Here is a 19,470-nt window from a genome sequence, read left to right as displayed (position 1 = left end):
GAGGCAGGGAAGGACCAGATGCCATATCGGAATGCATAGAGGAAGAGAGCAATTAAGGGTGATCTTATTAAAAAAAAGTAAAGTTTTGAGTCAGGTCATGGAGATGGCAGAAAGTTCAGGGAGATTTTTAATTGTTTTCTCATCCTAATCCAAACCATGCCTGAGGAGACGTTTCCTCTACATAGTTAATATAAAGAAAAACATCTTTGTATTTTTTCTCTTACCCAACATTTTCAGTGTTTTCACAGTTTGATTTTGGACCTGAAATATCTTCACTCAAATTAGAGTTGATTGAGGTGAGACTTGAGTATGCAAATCTGCTATCTGCTGTAAATATAGTATTCAAAGGGATATAGTCTTTGCCATCCTAAAACCAGAAAAATATATTTAATTACAATAAAGACAGTCCAGGATACAGCTAGTGTATGTACAGTGACATATTGATGCCATTTAGTTCTGTACCTGTTGCACATTTGCTTGAAGCAGGTCCCCTAACCTTTCCACCAGTTCAGAAAATCTTGGTCGTTCATTGGGGTTCCCAAGCCAACAGTCCAACATGATTTGATACCTGGGAAAATAAAAACAAAATGAGTACATTTTATGGTAACGCACAATATGTTCCTCATCGGGGCATATGAAACAGCTCTCGGTTTTTTATGGTAGTGTCATGTCACTGGATTTAATTATTGTTCCTCATAATGCATTAATCTGGAAAAGCCAGAAGGATTTCTGCATTTTAAAAAGGAAGATGTCCGGCATTACTAGGGACGATTATTGAAAAGAAAAGAGCCAATCTTCAGAAAAAGACTCCTCCTTGGGGGCAATCAGAGGATAGTTTAACCAACAGCTCCTAAAAGATATTTTTTTATTCCTAGCACAGCTTTAAACCATGGTATGGAGCATTTATTATCTGGTAATGGAAGCACCGTAAGATGACTCATATGAATATCTCACTTCCTTGTATTGGTCAAGTCTAGTTTTCCTTCCTGCAATAAAATATTTGAAACAACAAAAAAGTTCTTAAGTGTCAGTAGGATAATAAAATTAGCCAGTAGGTTACACTTCCAGAGAGGATTAAGTCTAGTGTGTATCCTTTTACTCCGCCTTCTGCCATTTTTTGTAACTGTTGCTATTTAGAGTTCTGTTGATGATCTCAGTATGTGGGATGTGGACAACGCACCATAAAAACCTTCATTCTATTTCCTTTTGCAGAGGGACGACACAATACTCCTGATGTCTGTGCTTTCCCCAAACGACAGACGTGCAGAATGAAAATGCATCCTAATTTCTGTGATTCATCCAGAACTGACATGATCAAAGTTTTTTTTTAAAGGCCTAGTATGTTGTGACTTCTCGTATTATTCATTCATCAGATACAAGTGCAGAGTATTTGTTTAAAGGCCACGTGCTCTGATAGGACTCTGTTCTCTAAATGTCAATTGTAGTATCTATTGAAAGCATTTCTCATCGTTATCTGAGATGAAATCAGGGCTCGGAAAGGCACAAGTGATTAGTAACAGTGTATGGAGCCTTTCATCTCTAGGTCATCTACCCAGCAAGGCAGAGACTTAAAGTTGCTGTCATTTGATGACCAATTTGGTGGCTATGTAAAATGAGTCATCACTTTTAGTCCAATTCCTAATGGATTGTTGTCTGCACAGTTGGCAAAACTGTTGAAAATCACAGATAGGCCAAGGACTAAAAAAGCCTGGAGACCCTTTCACCTTCCCTTACTGTTAGAGGTGGTCTCCAGAAAAGCTGGGGCGATGCTTGAACTGCTACTGCCCAAGTTAATAAAATGATAATACTTGGCACTTGTATCGTGCTTCTCAAGCAGATATGTTAATAATTATCAAACTTGGATGGATATAAAATGGATATCCACAGATTTGCATGGCTCTGCATATAGGAAAAGTAAACTCACATTTCTGATGTTGCATATTCTGGAGCCCGCATCCTGGTGCCTTCTTTTAATCTGCTGCAGAAGTCCTCATCTATTTGCACTCCTGGGTAAGGAGAAGCACCTAAAGGTAACAGTGTATGAATCAGTACTTGGACCGAGGTAGATAGAGTAATTGTCTATACACGTTCAGTTCTAGTGTTATACCACATAGTCAAGGGGCCTGATCTTGTAAGTCACCAAGTGCCTTCAACTCCCATGGATGCCAACCCAAGTTACAGGCATTTAGGCCCAGATCCTCAAAGGTACTTTAGAATCTTTGCTTCCATTGAAATCAATGTCCCAAACTGTTGACACTAATAGAAGTGAGGAGGCTAAATATCTTTGAGGGTCTGGGTCTTTGAGGCTCTTGCAGGATCAGGTCCATGAGTATTAGCAGTGCTTGACTGGATTTAAAGGAAACGAGCAATTCAGTTTTAAAATAGATACTCAATAAAAGGAAATGCAATGTATTTTCTCTTCATATCTAAGAACTGTTAGATTCCTCAATACATACAAATACTGCTCTAAATTCTAATAGACACAGTCTCACCAACTCCAAATGTTCACACAGCATGAGTCAGCTTAAAAAATCAAGACATTGATTTATGAATTGTGATTTAAAAAAAAAATACAGCAACATTTGGGTTCTTTGCCTTTTGGTTTCTGAGAGTATTTAGGGTGCACTTGGGTCATTCAAGCTTTTCTCCACAACCAAGAAGACTTTGAAACTTACTTTTAAAAAAAAAGAAAGCTGAGGTCTCAAATAATTACTTGAGTCCAGGAGCTGGGGCTTTGAGAGAAACACCAAACATTGCCATAAAACCACCAGAGTTGGCAGCACTGCCAACAACGTGTATTCAAACTAGTCCATGACTGGATGAGGGACTGCCTGGGACTGTTTCCTCTACTGTTGTGTCAGTCTCTGTGTTGGATCCAGTTAAGATTCTTCTTTTCTGAATGCCATTGTTTCCCTTTCACTATTGATTCTGCAGCCTACAGTTTGCACTTAAAAAAACATTGCCTCACACAGGGTTTTTATTTCAGATTCTGCGCTCTAGTTCGTTCCACAGCATCTGTTTCAATGTTCATTCATCTGCGCCTGCCAGTGTAAGTAGGAAGCAGCTGTGAACGGTGAAGTGATAGCATTTTGTTGCTGAAGGGTAATTGTGGCTGGTAGATTTTTCAAAGAGTGGAAATAGAAGGTGTCATTTTAAGCACATCTCAACACAGTGAAATTAAAGAGGTTCTGTTTATTGGGGCATTTTTGGTTTTGACTAGGTTTTTATTTGCTCTCAAAGGAAAACTCAAAACCAATTAGGGGATTCTAAATCATATAGAGCCAAATCCTACACTCAGTGAAGTCAATTACACACTCCTAATGACTTCAGCAGGATCAGGGTTATGTCCTATAGGAATATTACATGCATAGCAAAGGATCAGCGCTGCAGAGTTCACTTGCATTCATAGTCTCTGACTTCAGTCTCCATTCTCTTGGAGAAAAGGCTACAAGATTAGGCCCTAAGAGTTACACCGAGGGTCAAATCCTGCTTGCCTTATATGCACAGACCCAGGGGTAATTACATATTAAAATGAAATGTTCAAACATTGACTTTACTTTTCTGTCAAGTCTGCAGTCTAGGATTCTGTGTTTCCCTTTCAAACAAAGCACCTGAAACTAGTCAGGCTGCATTTGCCTCAGTGGATCAACTGTCATCTTATAGGGCATGTCTTTGTAGTGAGCGCCAGTGAGTCTCGGAGCCCAGCTCACCAGACTTGACCTTGCAGGGCTTGGGTTACTGCACTACAAATAGCTGGGGAGACATTGTGGGTTGGTTTGGAACTCAGAATCTGAAGCCTCGGGAGACCAAGCCACAACATCTACACAGCTATTTTTAGTGGAGTCCCGTGAGCTCAAGGCTGTAGATCCAGGTTCTAAGATGGGCTATCATTCATTCCATAGACGTACCTATAGGGGAATTCTGAGCTGTGGTCTTGGAGGCTAAATAAAGGAGAAACTGTTCAAATACTTTGGTTATCTAGTTGTAATTTGTAACCTGGCACCAAGATTCAATTATCTATTGGAGGTCTTACAAAGTATGTATCTTCACATTTCAATTAGAAACATAGAACCATAGTGTTAGAAGGGACCACAAGGGTCATCTAGTCTAACCCCCTGCTAAGATACTGGATCTGTTGTATGTAAACTATCCAGGACAGATGGCTAGCCAGCCTCCTTTTGGAAACCTCCAGTGAAGGAGCTTCCACAACCTCCGTAGGCAGTCTGTTCCATTGTCTTACTGTTCTTACAGTTAGGAAGTTTTTCCTGAGGTTTAATCTAAATTTGCTAAACTGTAGCTTGAATCCATTGCCTCTTGTTCTGCTCTCTGTGGCAAGAGAAAATATTTTTTTCTCCATTTTTTTTATGGCAGCCTTTTAAGTATTTGAAGACCGCTATAATGTTCCCCCCTTAACCTCTTTTTTTCCAAATTAACATACCCAGTTCCTTCAGCCTTTGCTCATATGGCTTGCATTCCATCTCTTTGATCATTTTTGTCACTCACCTCTGGATCCCTTCCAGTTTCTCTACATCCTTTCTATACATTGGTGACCAAAATTGGACTCAGTACTCTAGTTGAGGTCTAATCAGCACCGAGTAGAGTGGTACTATCACCTCCCGTGACTTGCATGCTATACCTCTGTTAATGCAACCCAAAACTGCATTTGCTTTTTTTGAAACAGCATTGCATTGGAGACTCATGTTGAGATTGTGATCCACCACAACTCCCTGATCCTACTCAGTAGTGCTGCTGCCCTCCAGTTATCCCCCATTCTGTATTTGTGCTTTTGGTTTTTTTCCCCTAAGAGTAGCTTACCTTTGTTTTTGTTGAATTTCATTTTGTTGTCTATAGGTCAGTTCTCCAATTTATCAAAATCCCTCTGAATTTTAGCTGTAACCTCAAAGTGTTTGCAACCCCCCTAGCTTTGTGTCATCTGCAAATTTGACTGTATGCTGTCTATTCCTACATTTAGATCATTACTACAGATGTTAAATAACACTGGACCCAGAACAGAACCCTGTGGAACCCAATTTGAGATCTCCTTCCAATCTGACATGTCCATTAATAGTTATTTTGTTTGCGGTTGTTTAATCAATTATGAATCCACCTAATGGTAGTTCTACTGAGCCCACACTACTCCAGCCTGCTTATGAGAATGTAATGTGGGACTATGTCAAAAGCCTTGCTGAAGTCTAGGTATGTCATGTCCACAGCATTCCACCTATCCACCAAACTAGTTACCTTGTCAAAGAAGGAAATCAAGCTGGTTTGGCATGATCTGTTCTTTGAAAATCCATGCTGGCTGCTAGTGGTCACCCCTTTATCTTCCAGGTATTTGCAAATTGAATATTTTATACCTTGCTCTGGTAGCTTCCCAGGTATCAAAGTCAGGCTGACTGATCTCTTTTCCCAGCTCTTTCATTTCCCTCTTTTTAAAGATGGGCACTATGTTAGCCCTTCTCCAGTCATCCATGAGTTTGCAAATATTATTGCCAGTGGCTCTGAAATTTCTTCAGTTAATTTCTTCACCACCCTGGGGTGAATAGCATCAGGCCCTGCTGACTTATATTCACTCAGATTGGTCAGAAGATCTGTGACATGTTCTTTACTTATCCTGATCTATATCCCTTCCCCTTCATTGTCTGTGATAACTTCACTAGTCATTCAGTCACATGTTATTTTGTGTGTGAATACTGAAGCAAAGTCAGCATTGAGCAGCTCTATCTTCTTATCACCTTCAGTTACCAGTTCACCTTCTCTACTGAGCAGTAGACCCACACCATCCCTGATCTTTCCTTATGATCTGACATTTGTAAAGCCCCTTCATGTTGTCTCTAACATTCCTGGCCAGCTGCAATTCATTCCTTGCCTGGGCTTTCCTGATTTTGTTCCTACATACTCGTGCTATTCCCATGTTCACTTCCTTAGTGACATGCCCCTCCTTCCATTTCCTGTATGTGTCCCTTTTGGGTTTTAGATAGCTAAAATGCTCCTTGTGCAGCTACATTGGCCGCCTGTGGCTGTTCATTGGTCTCATGTGGTTCGCCATGAAATTGAACATACAGCTACACACACAACATAAATCATATGTACCTAGGATCAAAGGACTGAGCCAAGGTCAGTTGAAGTCAGTGGACATTTTTTCACTGATTTAAATGGGCTATGGATTAGACCCTAACTGTTAATTCTCTAATTTCCATAATATACATTTAAACCTACCCAAGGAAAATATTTCCCACAGCAATACCCCATAAGACCACACATCACTTTTCGTATTGTAGATCTTATCAAATATGGATTCTGGAGCCATCCACTTGAGGGGAAGTCGTGCCTGTAACAAAATGGACAAGCCAGATAATTATTTTTAGTGGATACAAAATTCAACCAAAGATGATATAAAAATATGTTGCCATGTGAATAGTTAACACCAGAGCAGGATTTTATTGTATTGTTTTACAGACGCCAAGAATACAATGAGAACTCAATCACCCACAACATTTTATTCTCTATTTTGCCAGGTATTTTTTTTCTATTTAAAATCCAATGAATTTTCCATCTACTTTATGTGGTGTGAAATTTTTTTAACTGAGAAACCTGTTACATTTTAATAGGGAGACATTTTCAGTTATTCAAACAATAATTCTTGGTGCCCATTTAGTACTCTAAGTCTTTAAAGCAATTTACAAACGTTAACTCCTGGAAGGTAGGTAAGATAAGTCTTGATTCTGCCAAGAGAACCACATGGGTGGATCCCAGAACCCACATCAAGCTCCATTCACTTCAATATGCACAGGCACAGTTTGCCTGCACAGTTTTCACTGTATGATCAGGGCCATATTGGGTATGTCTACACTGCAGCTGGGAGCAAGCCTCCCAGCCCCGGTAGAGGGAGACACTCAGCCTGATTTTACAGGTGGGAGGCCAAATTTACTCCTGGTGCAACTCCATCGACTTCAGTGCAGTTATGCTAAATCTACCCCAATGTCACTAAGAGTGGAATTTGACCCTGTGCATGTACTCTGAGGGACACGGACTCCTTTTGGCATAACTGATTGCTTTCAAGAAGGCAGCTCACTTTGACTGGCTTACTTGGCCAGGCTAGCCAAGAAACAAATGCCAACATATAAACTATTAAAAGACCAGAGCTATGAAATGGTCAGCATTTCCGAGCATTGTTTTTAAGGAAGCAAACAGTCACTGTATATACAACACATCTGGATTGCTCATCTTCACAGAAAATCTACGATAGCTTTCAGACCCTTTTAAGTGCAGGGAATGTAAACATTTACACACCATGTCAATGAACAGTTTAAAATGCTACATTATGAACAACTGGACAAAAAAAAACAAATGTTGACTTACATCTCCTTTTCTCACATAATCGGGATTCTTATAAATATCTCTTGCAAGGCCAAAATCACAGATCTTCACTACATTGTTCTCAGATAAAAGGACATTTCTGGCTGCCAGATCACGATGAATACACTATAATAAAACAGTTGAACAATCAAACTGCATTTCCTTAATCCTACCCACAAATTTCCTGAATCTTTCCGTTTCCCTTTTTTTAAATTATTATTATTCGAAAGATCATATTAATATTTTCTTAAGGAAGTTGACAAAAGTTTATATGAAGTTACCATAAACAATGGGCAGTTCTTCACAAACAAACATTTTTCCAGACCAAAAAGTCATGACCTTTTAATCTGTTACATATTACCAAGGTAGGCATTAAACAGTTTTGTGCTCCGTGGTTAATATATCTTGAAAAAAAAATTCTCTGAATGAATCAGCTTCAACCACAGTCTTCCAACTTAATCCTGTGTTTATAGTATGAAACTTGAATAAACACATGCTTATATTTAGAACATCAAGAAGGAAGCCACCCTTCCTTTGGGAGTTCTGCCAAGGAAAGGTGTCAGTAAAATATAGACATCATTTCACCTCTCCTGAGGCTGATTCTGCTGGAGAGGAATATCCAAAAGGGTAACACTGACCTTTCTGGATGACAAGAACTCCATGCCTCTAGCCACCTGAAAACTGTAAGAAATCAGATCTTCCATAGTGAGGGGCCATTTGTAAAAGTCGTCAGAATCTGGAAGCAATTTAACACATATTAAGTTAATACGGTATTTTTTCTAACTGCCACTGTTACCCAGTAGGTTCACTTTTAGTAGAGTGGTGCGTGGACATCAAACCACTATCACCAACAACAAAAATAGTATTTGCTTTATACTCTGTTACTCCAGCATTTTTCCCAAAGATAAAGACAGTTAAGAAGAAACAGTCACACACTTTCCTGTCAGATTTAGTAACCCAGTAAATAATCTTTTTTTTTTAAACTTCTAGCTTTTGGACATGACGCTGTGAGCATCTCCCACGGATGTTTATTAGGGTGATAAATGAGGAAAAATGTTCAGAGATGCAGAGTACATTGTAAAAATATCACAGACTGTATAGGAACAGGAAGGAATTAATACCTACCCTCCTCTTCCTCCTCCACATCACTCAGGCTTTTATCTTCCTGAAATCCGGAGCTTGCTAAGCTCTCGCTGCTGGTGACACTAGTCAACCTTTGTTTTTTGCTTTCCACCAGCTCAATATCTTTTTTCTCCTTCATCTGTTCTACTTGCAGCAAGGCATCCTTTAAACAAAAAGAGGGAGTAAGAGATACTGTGTCAAAGTTGCAGGAGCTGGATGAATGAAATCAGTTCAGCCAATGAAATAGTCTCATCTGTGATCTGTTACTGAAATCTTCCTCTTCCCTCTGTGGGTGTGATGCTCACATAGGCAAGCAGGGTCTCAAGAACGGCTGGTATTGGACTACTCATGTAATTAAGTGCACACCAACACAAATAAGGTTGGCACTATTGGGCCCTTTGGTTGTGACAAAGAAAGAACCCACTAAACTGAGTGAAACCAGCAGATTCCACTGCAGGGAGTGTGGTGTGGAGGCACAAGGGATCCACAATCTTTTATTCCTGATGTTTGTATTCTTCTTGCATTAAAAAAAATAGGTTTAAACCTTTGAAAACTTTCCTAGTCTCATCTCTTGCATGTTCCAGACAGCACTGATATCAGGGGGTCACGCTGCTTGTCCTATGCTTCTGTTCCATAAACCAAAGCTCTAAACCCACCCATTGCCCAGTCTGAATGATCTTGCTTGCAGAGAGGGAGGACACTCATTGAAACACAAAGCATCTGCTTCTTTACCTTGTTGGGAAAGAAAAAATTCCTCTTGCTTTTCAGGTAGTTTGATAAATTTCCGTATTTGCAGTATTCAACAATCACCATCAGAGGCCCTAAGCAGAAGTCAAGAACATTTTCAGTGGCATGGAATAAGATATAAGAAATGAGTTCTGAGGAACAGTGAAATCTCTCCTGCACCCAACTATCCCTAGTTCCCAGCTCAACAATTAGCAATACATTTTAATGTAGAGGAATCCATGCCTCAAGGACTCTGGACACCTTCACAAAATAACGGTGCTGAAAATTAGGGATGGGCCAACACAAAACCCTGGATGCTGGAAAAGTTTGGGTTCTCATTAAAATTTTGCAGCCCCAGCACATCTCTACTAAAACAAAATAGGGTGATGTATACAGAAGGAATGATTTCTCATCTACTGGCCACTTACACTATGTCTACACTGCAATTAGACACTTGTGGCTGGCCCAAGCCAGCTGACTTGGGCTTGTGAGGCTCAGGCTAAGGGGTTTAGCTGCAATGTAGATGTTTCATGCTGCAGCTTGAGCTCTGGGACCCTCCTACCTTTTAGGGTTCTAGAACCCGGGCTCCAGCCCAATCCCAAACGTCTACACCACAATTAAACAGCCCCTTAACCCAGGTCAGCTGGCACGGGCCAGCCATGAGTTTTTAATTGCAGTGTAGACATACCCTCTGTATCAGTATATCTCAAGAATGAAAATTCAGAGTCAGTTGCCATTTCTGAACCCCCCTGCCTCTTGTCCCTCCTAGATGATACTTAATCTAGTCAGCACTTCTAGTCCTGCTGATCTCAATTGCTGGGCTTAGGGCACCAAGTGGTCCTTTATTTAGGATGCTCCTATATTCAAGGCTTTAAATACTAAGACCAAAAGGAATGTGTAAAAAAGGGGAAGGGGCCAGCAGTTATTTGGGTAAATCTTACTTCTTTTGTTAGCTGAGGGTGGACAGAGCTCATCCACGTGAAACTGACAGAACAAGCCAACAGCTGGCCCCTGGCACAACATTACAAAACCGACACAGTCAAAAGACTATTATCCCGAGAATATCTCAGTCCACGTTTAGCACAGTACAAATTCTTTTACCACCATTTTTTGTGCAAGCTCCTAGCAGGTTTACAATATTAAGATGATGCCCAATGTGTATCAGGATTTTCAGCTCAGTCATCAGTGCTTTGTATTCACTTGCTGTGGCTCCTTCTGTGAACACAAAATAATGCCAGTGTATAAAGACAGTTTCATTTTGGGATCTATGCCACTACCTACCGATTGTCCAGGTTTTACACATGAAATAATTGTCATCCCTGGATACACTTCCATGTATTTGTGTTCTCTTTTCTACCTCTCCCTGCCACGCAGCCTTTTAATTGCAGTGAGACCCATAAAGAATTAGTCACTGCTAACTTCTTCCCAGTGTTATATTTAACAGTGTGCTGGGTCAGCTGGTGTTGTGTAGGGGTAGGATGGATGGTCTGTAGACTCAGCTTAAGGGACTTGGGATCAGCACTTGGCTCAAAAACAGACTTCCTGTGTGATCTCCAGCAAATCATTGAATTCACCTTGTGCCTCAGGTTCCCACTTTGTGAAATGGGGATAGCACTGCCTTCCATCACAGCGGTGCTGAGGATAACATCCATGAGTGTGAGGTGCTCAGATACTACTGGGCTGAGGCCATATAGACAGACAGATATGGGTATGCTACAGATATCTTCTCCCAAATCCCCGTCTGACTTTATGGAGCTGAAAAATCAGTGTTTCACAAGAATCCTAAGTGCTATACCTAAAGCCATGGACTATCCATGACTATTCTTAGATCTTCAAGCACATACATTCTGGCCAATCCATTCTGTTACTAAGGGTATGTCTACACTACAGGATTATTCTGATTTTACAGAAACCTGTTTTTTAAAACAGATTGCATAAAATCGAGCGCACGTGGCCACACTAAGCACATTAATTCGGAGGTGTGCGTCCATGTACCGAGGCTAGTGTCAATTTCCAGAGTGTTGCACTGTGGGTAGCTATCCCATAGCTATCCCATAGTTCCCGCAGTCTCCCCCGCCCATTGTAATTCTGGGTTGAGATCCCAATGCATGATGGGGCAAAAACAGTGTCGCGGGTGATTCTGGGTAAATGTCATCACTCAATCCTTCGTGAAAGCAACGGCAGATAATCATTTCGCACCCTCTTTCCCTGGATTGCCCTGGCAGATGCCATAACATGGCAACCATGGAGTCCGTTTAGCCTTTTGTCACTGTCACGTAATGTGTACTGGAGGCGAGCTGACAGACCGGTATCATGCCGTGTCTACGGCAGCACGCATTCAATGTTGGCTGCAAGATGCAGCAAGATGTTACCAGCCTATGCACCATCTGCTGCTTTGAAATTGGTGAATGAATGGGTTACCAGTCCTCTTGTAACCATCTGCAGGCTGTTAATGGTGCCCAATGGCTGCCTCGCTGAGGTGGAGTCGGCCGGGGGCGCAATGGGACAAAAATGGGAAGACTTGCCAGGTCATTCCTTCTTATGTTGTCTAAAAATAGAGTCATGTCTGCCGAGAATAGGGCAAGTCTACTTAGAGAAAGAAAGCACAGCCGGTTCCGGTTCAGCGAAGCACCCAGATATACAAGAAATGACTAGCTGCAGCCATTCCTAGGAGGTGCTCCTGCAACAACCCACTCATACGATGCTCCCTTCCTCCTCAACCCTCCGGCTACATGCAGTGCCCCCCCATGTGAGATGAAGAATATAAGATGCAGAATAAGAACACTGACTTTTAGTGAGATAGAAATGAGGGGAGGCAGCCCCAGCGCTAGGAATTCCAGGCTAGTACATGAATCGGCAAACATTAGACATGAAAGGGTAGGGGGGTGAGAGCTGAGCCTCCAGCTGCTATGATGAAAGACCGGTTACGAGCCTGCTGACATCGTCCATCCCCTCTCCAGGAGATATAACTAAAGACAGGGAATGACTCAGTCATTCAACATATGAAAGGACATTTTTACCCAGTGCCTCCGGCTGAGACCTCACCGAGGCCTATCCAGGAGCAACTCACGGATGATGAGGAAAGTTTCCAAGCCTTTGTAAACTGGCCGCCATTCAGGAAAGAAAGGTAATGGGGAGGCCTGGTCTCGTTCAGCGCTCGCAGCACGGTCTAACCAGAGCATCAGTAGAACATACGATGCAACATGAAAACAGGTGGAAAATGATTTTTTCCCTTTTTCCGGGGGCGCGAGAAGGGTAATTGTACGAGTATACCCTGACCACCGGACAATGTTTTGACTCTTTCAGGACTGGGAGCTCAGTCAGAATGCAATGCTTCTTCGGACTGGGGACTGTGGGATGCTCGGAGTCCTCATCCCCCCTCGGCGCCTCCTCCATGACCATCGCATTGTCGTGGCTTTCGCGTTACGCTTGTATGAGCATTGTGTTGATCCACTGCTGGGGCCGTCAAAGGGGGGGGGGGGGGGGGGGGGTATCTGTCTATCAAGCCGGGAATTTTTTTCAAATGCTTGGCATTTTGTCTTCTGGAAGCGGACCTGATAGAACAGATTTGTCTCCCCATAAAGCGATCAGATCCAGTATCTCCCATACAGTCCATGCTGATCAGCACTCCATGCTGGGCAAACAGGAAATGAAATTTAAAAGTTTGCGGGGCTCTTCCTGTCTACCTGGCCAGTGCATCCGAGTTCAGATTGCTGTCCAGAGCTGTCACAATGGTGCACTGTGGAATAGCGCCCGGAGGCCAATCAGGGGCAGCTCTAGACATTTCGCTGCCCCAAGCAGCGTGGCATGCCATGGGGGGGGCACTCTGCCTGTCGCCGGGAGGTCCACCGAAGTGACCTGGATCACTTGGTAAGAGAGGCCCATTCAAATAAAATGTGTTTTAATACAAGCAAATGCAAAGTTTTGCATCTAGGAACTAGGAATGCAGGCCAGACCTACAGAACTGGTGGACTGTATCCTGGAAAACTGATTCTGAAAAGGATCTTAAGGTCACAGCAGACAAACAACTCAACATGTGTTCCAGTGCTGTGCTGTGGCAAAAAGAGATAATGCAGGCCTTAAAAATATAAATGAGAGTGGGAGTAGGTAGGTGATTTTACCTCTGTGCAGCATTGGTGAGACTGTGCACTGTTTGGGTGTCCACATTTTTAAAATTAAACTGAGAAATTGAAGAGAGTGCAGAAAAGCTCTCCAAACATCATTTAGGGGCTGGAGAAAATGCCTGACAGTGAGAGGCATAAAGAGATCACTCTCTTTGGCTTTTTAAAAAGAAGATTGAGAGGCAACTTGATTAGCAGGTAATGACCTTCACAAGGAGCAAGTACTGAGTGCTAAAGGGCTCATAAATGGAGCTGAGAAAGGCATAACAAAAAGCAGTGGCTGTAAGCTGAGTTAAAAGGAGAAATAAGGCACACATTTCTAACCGGGAAGGTGATTAACCATTGGAACAAACTACCAAAAGGAGTGGTAGATTCTCTATCTCTCAGTATGTTCTGTGGCCTGCGATGTGTAGGAGGTCGGACTAGATGATCATGATGGTCGCTTCTGACCTTAAAATCGACGAGTCTATGTTATCGGGCTTGATATAGGGGTAATTGGGCGTAATTTCATGGCCTGTGTTATTCAGGAAGTCAGATTAGATGATATGAGGGTCTCTTCTGACCTTAAACTCTATGAAACCACTAATCGTACCACGGGCTGTGTGTTCTTAGGATAGACTGTAGCCCCCAAACCATTCTTCCCTTTCTATTTTTTCTCGTGCTTACACTATTGGGGGCCAGATTTTTAAACATGCTTAGACGCAGCAGCAACCGGCTGCGGAGTGTTTCTGAAACCCCGGCCCACATGACATTTCATCAGCACTTTCACTAGAACTTCCTGTTTCATTTTAAGGGCTCACCATTTAGCTTGAAAAATCTGATCTAAACTGAAACGTGAGCTATACAGCCTTTGTGGGCGTTCAGAATAAACTCTTGCTTTTGAATGACATGCAGAACAAGGCAGGGGAGTGGGGGGAGGGGGTAACCAGTGCAGTATATGTTCCAACACAGCCCTGCAGCAGAATACCTTTCAGCATTTTCACAGCAACTATTCTGCACGTGGGGGAATTTTTAATTCCAAAAGCAGCTGCCTCTACCACTTTTCCAAATGCCCCACATCCAAGTGACTTTCCTGTACAGAAAACAAATTGTGGAGAGACACATACGTAAACAAACAAACTTGTGATCATTGAAAATTATTGAATAACAACCTGTGCTCTGCAAATCTTCCTAAGTATATTTTCACAAAAAGATAACGCTCTATGATACACTTTTTAATGGGCTCCCACGTAGGTGAACCAGAACATGGTTAGAAAAAGTGACTCTAAACAAATGTCACTCTAAGCAGTATTTTCAGTATTGTTGTAACCCTGTTGGTCCCAGATGAGAGAGACAAGGTGGGTGAGGTAATAAATTTTTTTGGACGAACTGCTGTTGCTGAGAGACCAGCTTTCCAGGTTACACAGACCCGAAGAAGAGTTCCGTATAGCTCGAAAGCTTGTCTCTCTCACCGACAGAAGTTGGTCCAATAAAAGATATTACCTCACCCAGCTTGTCACTCTTATCAGTGGATGAACAAATTTGTGAAAACTAGTCTACTAATGGACCATTTACAAATAGAAAAAAAGAGTTAGAATCATCCAATAAAAACTGTTCACTGCTAACAGTTAAATTATTTATGATAAGTACAGTGGTAAAAACCAACAGCAAATAAGAAACTGTTGGTTTAATGTACATTTAAATGGAGTAAAAATAAGTACTTCAGTTTTGCATAGTTAAATATTTTATATTCTATTCTGTTATATACACAAATCTATACATCCTAATGAACAGTCCAATTTTTTAAACGAGGGTGTTGGAGGCACATAGCATATTTCATAAGGATATTGAAGAACATGAAATAGAGCATTGTGGAAAAAATATGCAGCACCAACAAAACCAGTAAGTATATGTTCCCTCCCAGCTTTGTGAAAAAGTGCTGCATTTCTACTGGCAAAAACTAGGAACTCTCCACATCTGCCTGGCAGAACCTGTCTCTCAGGTTCTATACAACATGTAGGTTCAGGATCAAGAATGCTGTTTAAAATAAAAAGCTACCTGGGCTTTCTACATGCAGTTTCTAAACCCAATCCCTCAAAAGGCCTTAGGGCTAGATCTACAAAGGGGTTTAAGTGTCTTCCTGCCACTTTAGGCACTTAAATCCAAAATGTATACCCTCAAAATCCCTGCCCACCTAAATCTGTAGGCATCTAAAGTCCCTGAGTGCCTAAATTTCTGCTGATAAAGTCCTTAAGTGCCTAAAAATCTGCTGTTGAGCATGCACAAGGTTGGCTGACCCAGTTCACACCTATAAGTTCCAGTGGGATCCTCATCTAGACATTACCCTCTCTCACCTGCACAGCCTGATCCAGAAGGCATGCTCAGAGGCTGGCTGATAGATTGGGCCTTGTACAAAATGCCAGAGGAGAAGAGAGTACTTTCCTTTAAAACTTGCAACTCTAGCCCAGTGGTTAGAGCACTAACCCAGGATGTAAGAGATATTCAAATCGCCCTCTCCTTCCCTCTCTCCCTGAAGTGGAGCAGCAAACTGAACCCAGGTGTCCCAGATTTCAGTTGAGTGACCTGAGATATTCTGGAGTTGACAGGTTTTTAGGTACCTATGGCACTTTATCATTAGAAAGATAGGCACCTAGGAAATTTAGGCAGTGTGACATTCTGTATCCCTACATTCACCCTTTTACAAAACTATAATGGATTTTTTTACGAAGTATGCCTGGTGAGGTATCATTTGAAAATTCACAATGTGCTGATCATTATTGTCCTGGTAAAATATGCGTGGCAACATTGTATGTAAAATTATAAGATTCTACTGTATAACATTATGAAGGGTGGTTCCAAGTTTAGAAAAGCAGGCACAAACTGATTTTTCAAAGACAAAAGGCAAACTGATTCCTCAGCCAGGCATCAGCAAAATCAGATGGACTATCACTTGGTAGGAAAAAGGGTGTGAGCAAGAAATTTACATCTTGGCAAAGAAACAGCTGGAAGTTCCATCTCCCCAGACTTTGTCTCCTGAACCCCAGCTGGAGATGATTCTCAAAGAAAAGGAAAAGGATAAAAGAGAAAAACAGAGGTCTCAAATGTTCTCTTCCTTCATCACTACTCATTGCATCAACAACACCTAAAGGAAAAGGAAATTAACACTGAACTTGGGGAGAAGTCCTGGCTGAAAAGATTCTAGCCAGTAAGACATGGTGAGGGAAACCTTTGCTTTGAATTCATTTAACTTGTTAAATTAGGTATTAGTCTGCAATTTACCTTTTATTTTCTTTGTAACCAATTCTGACCTTTATGCCTCATTACTTGCATTCACTTAAAATCTCTCTTTCTGTAGTTAATAATACACTTGTTTTATCATTTTATCTAAACCAGTGTGTTTGGATTGAAGTGTTTGGGAAACTTCAATTGAGACAACAACATTTGTGCATATCATTTTCTATTAATGAAATGACGGACTTTATACAAGTTTGCATTATGGAGGAGAATGCTGGGCAGTACAAAACACACATTTCTGGGGAAAAGTCTGGGCCTGGGAATTTTGCTGGGGTTGTCCTGCAGTGTAATTCGTAGTTGGCTGGCACTCAGACTGTATATCTGGGGGTGATTTACACAGCCTCCAGCATGTATGGGCAGACTAGACGCGGTTGCTGTCACAGCAAAGCAGTGTAAAGGGCAGCCCAGGCTGGAGAACTGAGGGGACACAGCTGTCCATCAGCCCAGACTGTACCCTGGAGACTATCATAGGCAGCTATAGGGTTAACCAGAGGATTTGAGGATCTACATTTTGGACTTAGGTGCCTAAATGTGTATCCGCATCTGATCTGCAAAAATTGTCTGCAGATTTGCAAGGCTTTAAACAGCTCCACACGTCACCACACATCAAGCCCCCGATCCCCAACCGCACTGACTTCTCCCCAGAGACCGCCTGTCCCACCACCTGCTCTTCCCCACTCTGAGTAAGAAGGCTACAATTCTGGACTCTCATGTGCAGTGCCCCTCTCCCAGTGGGTGTGGAGGAGGGCTCGGACACCCCATGCAACTGCAGGGGCTGTAATGCATGCAGACCTGGCCCAGGCAGAGAGCAGCGATAACTGCTCTCTTCAGAGCACGTGCCCTTGCCTCCCACTACTTTAAATTACAACACCACACCTTTTTCAAAATGGCGCTTGGCTCACTCCTTTCTGGGAGTTGTAGTTTATTTGCTCTGTCCGTTCAAGCTGGGGACTACAATTCCCAGAATGTCCAGCGGGCTATTCCCTGCCGCATGATTCAGAGAGCTGAGCTGGAGCCTGCTGGCTGTGTGACAGCCGCTCCATTCTGGTGAGTCTAGATGCAGCGCCCTGCAGAGATACATAATTTGTATCTGCATCCAAGCTGCTATCTGGAAAAACGGTCCGCGGATATAAAGCGGATACTCACGGATTTGCAGGGCTCTAGCAACTGGTGGTGTGCTCCAATATGAAGCTGTAATCCAAGGCACTACAATCCCTGTATCCACAGTAAAACTGTGTTTAATCAGTAATTTTAATTGGCTTCATCAGTAATAATCCATTTCCCATTTTGGGATAAACTATTTAGCCACCATTTAGAAAACAAATTTGTTGCCATTTAAAGCAGCATATGGCTTCTATTATCCCTTTAATCAGTGTGAATGCTAGAAACGTGTTTTCCCTCTGAACGATAACCTTGATTTCATGGTAATCAAATTGAACTGATAGCTAATTCTGTTTTGCGTTATATTAAATTTTAGAGCAGACCAGGGATTCTCAGACTTTCTCATTGTGTGGAACACATTTTAAGATACAGATTGTGCCTTGGACAAACTCTCCTCCCATTTATGACCACACATAATCCTTGTGACAACAGCCACAGATGTTTACATGGAAAACTAATATCAGGAAACTATCTAATTGACTTTTAGTGCAGGTTAGCAGATGAAAAGAAGAACCCGGTATCATGTGAGCTACCCGCTCTCCACAGACGAGCTTTCAAGTGACCATATTTTGAGAACTCTGGTGCAGCAAATAATGCAGCTGAACTCTGGTTAAAATTCCTCAAATTTGCTAACCCTTTCTGAGGCTAATCCAAACCCATTAAAGTCAATGGGAATTGACTTAATTCGCTTTGGGCCAGGCAGTTTCTGTTCAGGCCCCAATTCAGCAAGATACGTAAGCGCACATCTAACTTCAAGTATGTGAGTTGTCACGTTGTCATGTGCATGTCACTTTGCTGGAGCAGGGTCCTAATGGAGAGTGCAGGCAGAGGTTAATCCACAAGTCATTCTTACTATATGCTGTTGCCTCTTAGGAACTGGGAAGGCAGGAGTTTCAAAGAGGCATTCAGTAAACATGCACAATTTATTTGACACATTCCAGATGTTCTGTTGCTCTGTGTTAGAGGATTCCTGTTTTAAATTATTGATAAATATGAAAGTTCAGTGTGTTAAAAACAAGGTGGGAAACTCACTCATCTCTGGCAGCGTTAGAGAATAGTTGTATAGTGCATAGTAGGAGTTTGTAACTAATGAAATTGGTTACTACACAGATTTTTGAATCTTTACTCTGCCTGGTGCATCAGTGTCAATAATTACAATAGGTCCCTGTATCACAACTTTAGCACTGTAATGGATGTCCTAAATTATGGTTTATCACCACCATTGGTAAGGTCATAAGATACAAAATTATATCAATGTTAAAGATACAGGGCTCTAAACACAGCCATTTGCCTTAATGCACTAGAGTTTTACAATCTAATTTAGGGGCCAGCATTTAATTTCATTTCCATTCATCTAAATTGGGAGGATGTCCCCTGAATTCAATGGAGTTAGTATGGATTGGTTTCTGTAACACCTGTTGTCTCAGGGGGTGAGAAGGAAGTCCTCCTACAGCTTTGTATGGCTGTTACATCAATAATATGGACTAATGGATGAGGAACATAAGGCATCTGAGATATAAACAGAGAGAGTCTCCTCACACTGGTTAGAATAACTATGTAGGCTGAAGACAAATAGCTAGAAAGGGAAGACACACACATCTGATATCGGGAGAAACTATACAAGAACTATTCAGGTTTATGAGATTATTCCCCTGCAGAGCTGTCAGGGTCATTGAAAGGTTGGGCTAACTGCCATGTAAATGGAACC

The 19,470-nt window shown here is 41.9% G+C and overlaps 1 protein-coding gene across 1 annotated transcript in view; it reads right to left on the bottom strand.

Annotated features, from left to right (window-relative positions):
* Positions 1-19,470, bottom strand: part of FLT1 (fms related receptor tyrosine kinase 1) — a 156,871-nt gene that overhangs the window by 9,945 nt on the left and 127,456 nt on the right. The window contains exons 18-27 of the mRNA XM_032765286.2: positions 14,296-14,400; positions 10,309-10,422; positions 9,214-9,302; positions 8,485-8,644; positions 7,998-8,095; positions 7,363-7,485; positions 6,220-6,331; positions 1,925-2,024; positions 463-568; positions 225-367 (exon numbers count right to left, since the gene is read on the bottom strand). Coding sequence (XP_032621177.1) covers positions 225-367; positions 463-568; positions 1,925-2,024; positions 6,220-6,331; positions 7,363-7,485; positions 7,998-8,095; positions 8,485-8,644; positions 9,214-9,302; positions 10,309-10,422; positions 14,296-14,400 — 1,150 coding nt within the window. The remainder of the gene's footprint in view (positions 1-224; positions 368-462; positions 569-1,924; positions 2,025-6,219; positions 6,332-7,362; positions 7,486-7,997; positions 8,096-8,484; positions 8,645-9,213; positions 9,303-10,308; positions 10,423-14,295; positions 14,401-19,470) is intronic.

The sequence above is a fragment of the Chelonoidis abingdonii genome, chromosome 1, assembly GCF_003597395.2.
Source record: "Chelonoidis abingdonii isolate Lonesome George chromosome 1, CheloAbing_2.0, whole genome shotgun sequence".
Taxonomy (NCBI): Eukaryota; Metazoa; Chordata; order Testudines; family Testudinidae; genus Chelonoidis; species Chelonoidis abingdonii.
This window is presented reverse-complemented; position numbering and strand designations above follow the sequence as displayed.